This window comes from Citrus clementina, unplaced genomic scaffold (assembly GCF_000493195.1).
Source record: "Citrus clementina cultivar Clemenules unplaced genomic scaffold, Citrus_clementina_v1.0 scaffold_3, whole genome shotgun sequence".
In the NCBI taxonomy this organism is placed as follows: domain Eukaryota; kingdom Viridiplantae; phylum Streptophyta; class Magnoliopsida; order Sapindales; family Rutaceae; genus Citrus; species Citrus x clementina.
Window position 1 is genome coordinate 41,940,237 of NW_006262339.1, and position 2,026 is coordinate 41,942,262.

Consider the following 2,026-nt stretch of genomic DNA (forward strand, 5'->3'; position numbering starts at 1 on the left):
AATTATATAAAAGGGTAATATTGTAAAAGTAAGTCAAAGAAATAAAAAGTAACGGTAGGGGTATCAATACTTTAACGGCAGGGATGTTTCAATACATTTTAAAAAAATATAGGGACTAAATGGATATTAATTTTAAAATATAGGGACTAAATGAACTTTTACCTTTTTTTTTTTCTTTTTATGACGGGTGATCATTAACGTCTTTGCTGCTGTCAATAAGATTAATCAAGCAGTTTAATTTTCCTCAAAAAGTGATGTTTAACATAAATAGAAGTAATAACATAAATTTTTCGTATCATTTTGTAAAATACAAGGATTAATAAGAAATTGATGTCTAAGGAATAAAGAATATTTCACCTTTATATATGCATCAATTCTGTAAGCATCCAGACATTAAGACATGCATGAAAGTATTTATGCGTGTATTTGAAATTTTAGGATCTGAGATGACATTTTATTTAAAAAATTGAGTTGAAAAATTATTAAACCAAAAGTTTAATGCAATGGTTAATTTAGTCCATGAATAGAGATTTTTCATATTTTGATTAAAAGACTACTTAATTAATGTATTAATCTCATAGTTTAAAATTATGATAGTCAAAAGCATCAATAATGATAATCGTACATATATTTTAATTCACAGCTATGATTGTGAAGAAAAAAAAAAAAAAAAGACGTGGTAAAGGGAAATTTCATCTTAGATGGTGAAAAGTGAAAACAACACAAGGATGATATTGTAACTTCACAAAAGTACCATTATTCCCATTAGGCCTTTATATAGCAACCGCCTATAAGCATTTTACTGTGGATTCATGTGCTTTTAACTTTTCTCCTATATTTTTAAACCTAGGTTTCAGCTTCAAAAATATTTTTCATTTTTCGTTGAGCACAGTAATGGAAGATCAAAGCCAAGAAGCTAATAATAACAGTCCAAGTCATGGCTCAGCTGAGAGAAGTACGGAACCAGTGAGGTCAAGATGGACTCCAAAGCCTGAACAAATTCTCATACTTGAGTCCATCTTCAATAGTGGCATGGTTAATCCTCCTAAAGATGAAACTGTGAGGATAAGAAAGCTTCTTGAAAAATTTGGTTCTGTTGGTGATGCTAACGTTTTCTACTGGTTCCAAAACAGACGTTCAAGATCTCGCCGCCGACAACGCCAGTTGCAAGCTAGCCTTGCTGGGGAACAAAGAAATAATAATATTCATCAGGCACAAGCCTCTAGTGCAGCTGGTGCAATTCAATATGAAATTAATAATAATTGTGCGGCTGCTGCTCTGCCTATGGGGTTTGCTGCTACTTCTCCAGCTACCTTTGGTTCCACTCCATGTACTAATTTTGTTGCTGGCTCTTCTTCATTTTGTGGAGTTATGGGTGGTGATGATGGAGTTGAAACCCTATATTCAGTGTCTGGCCAAATGGGTTTTCAAGAAGTAGTTGACCAGAACTCTAGTGTAACATCAATGTTATGCCCATCAGAATCATCAAATTTGCAGTACCAAACTGGTAACCCATAATTAACAATCAATTGCATGTCTCATCTACCTAGTCCCTTTGATTTATTTAGTTAGGCACTAAATTTCCTCGTAATTAATTTTGGGGTTTTTGTTGTATAACATAATTTTTCAGGATTTATCACAGTTTTTATCAATGGTGCGCCAACAGAAATTCCAAGGGGACCAATTGACGTGAAAACTTTGTTTGGCCAAGATGTAGTTTTGGTCCATTCCTCTGGCGTGCCAATACCAACAAATGAATTTGGGTTTCTAATGCAGAGCTTGCAGCATGGTGAAAGCTATTTCCTGGTAAAATAATACATCTTCAAATTAAAGTTAACATTTCATATGCACAGTCTCCATTGGGCTTTTTTTTTGGGGGGGGGGGGGGGGGGGGGGGGGGGTCCCTTTTGGGTTTAAATTTTTTTTTTTTTTGGGGGGGGGGGGAAAAAATTTTTTTTTTAAAAAAAAGGGGTTTTTAAAAAGTTTTTAAAAAAATTCCTTTCCCGGGAAAAAACCCCCCAATAAA

General features: G+C 34.0%; 1 protein-coding gene across 1 annotated transcript in view; it reads left to right on the top strand.

Moving 5' to 3' along the window:
* The first annotated feature begins 894 nt into the window (after nt 1–894).
* The window catches only part of LOC18047458 (WUSCHEL-related homeobox 11), a 1,990-nt gene continuing 858 nt past the window's right edge, over nt 895–2,026 (top strand). Inside the window, exons 1-2 of the mRNA XM_006443466.2 lie at nt 895–1,507; nt 1,631–1,806. Coding sequence (XP_006443529.2) covers nt 895–1,507; nt 1,631–1,806 — 789 coding nt within the window. The remainder of the gene's footprint in view (nt 1,508–1,630; nt 1,807–2,026) is intronic.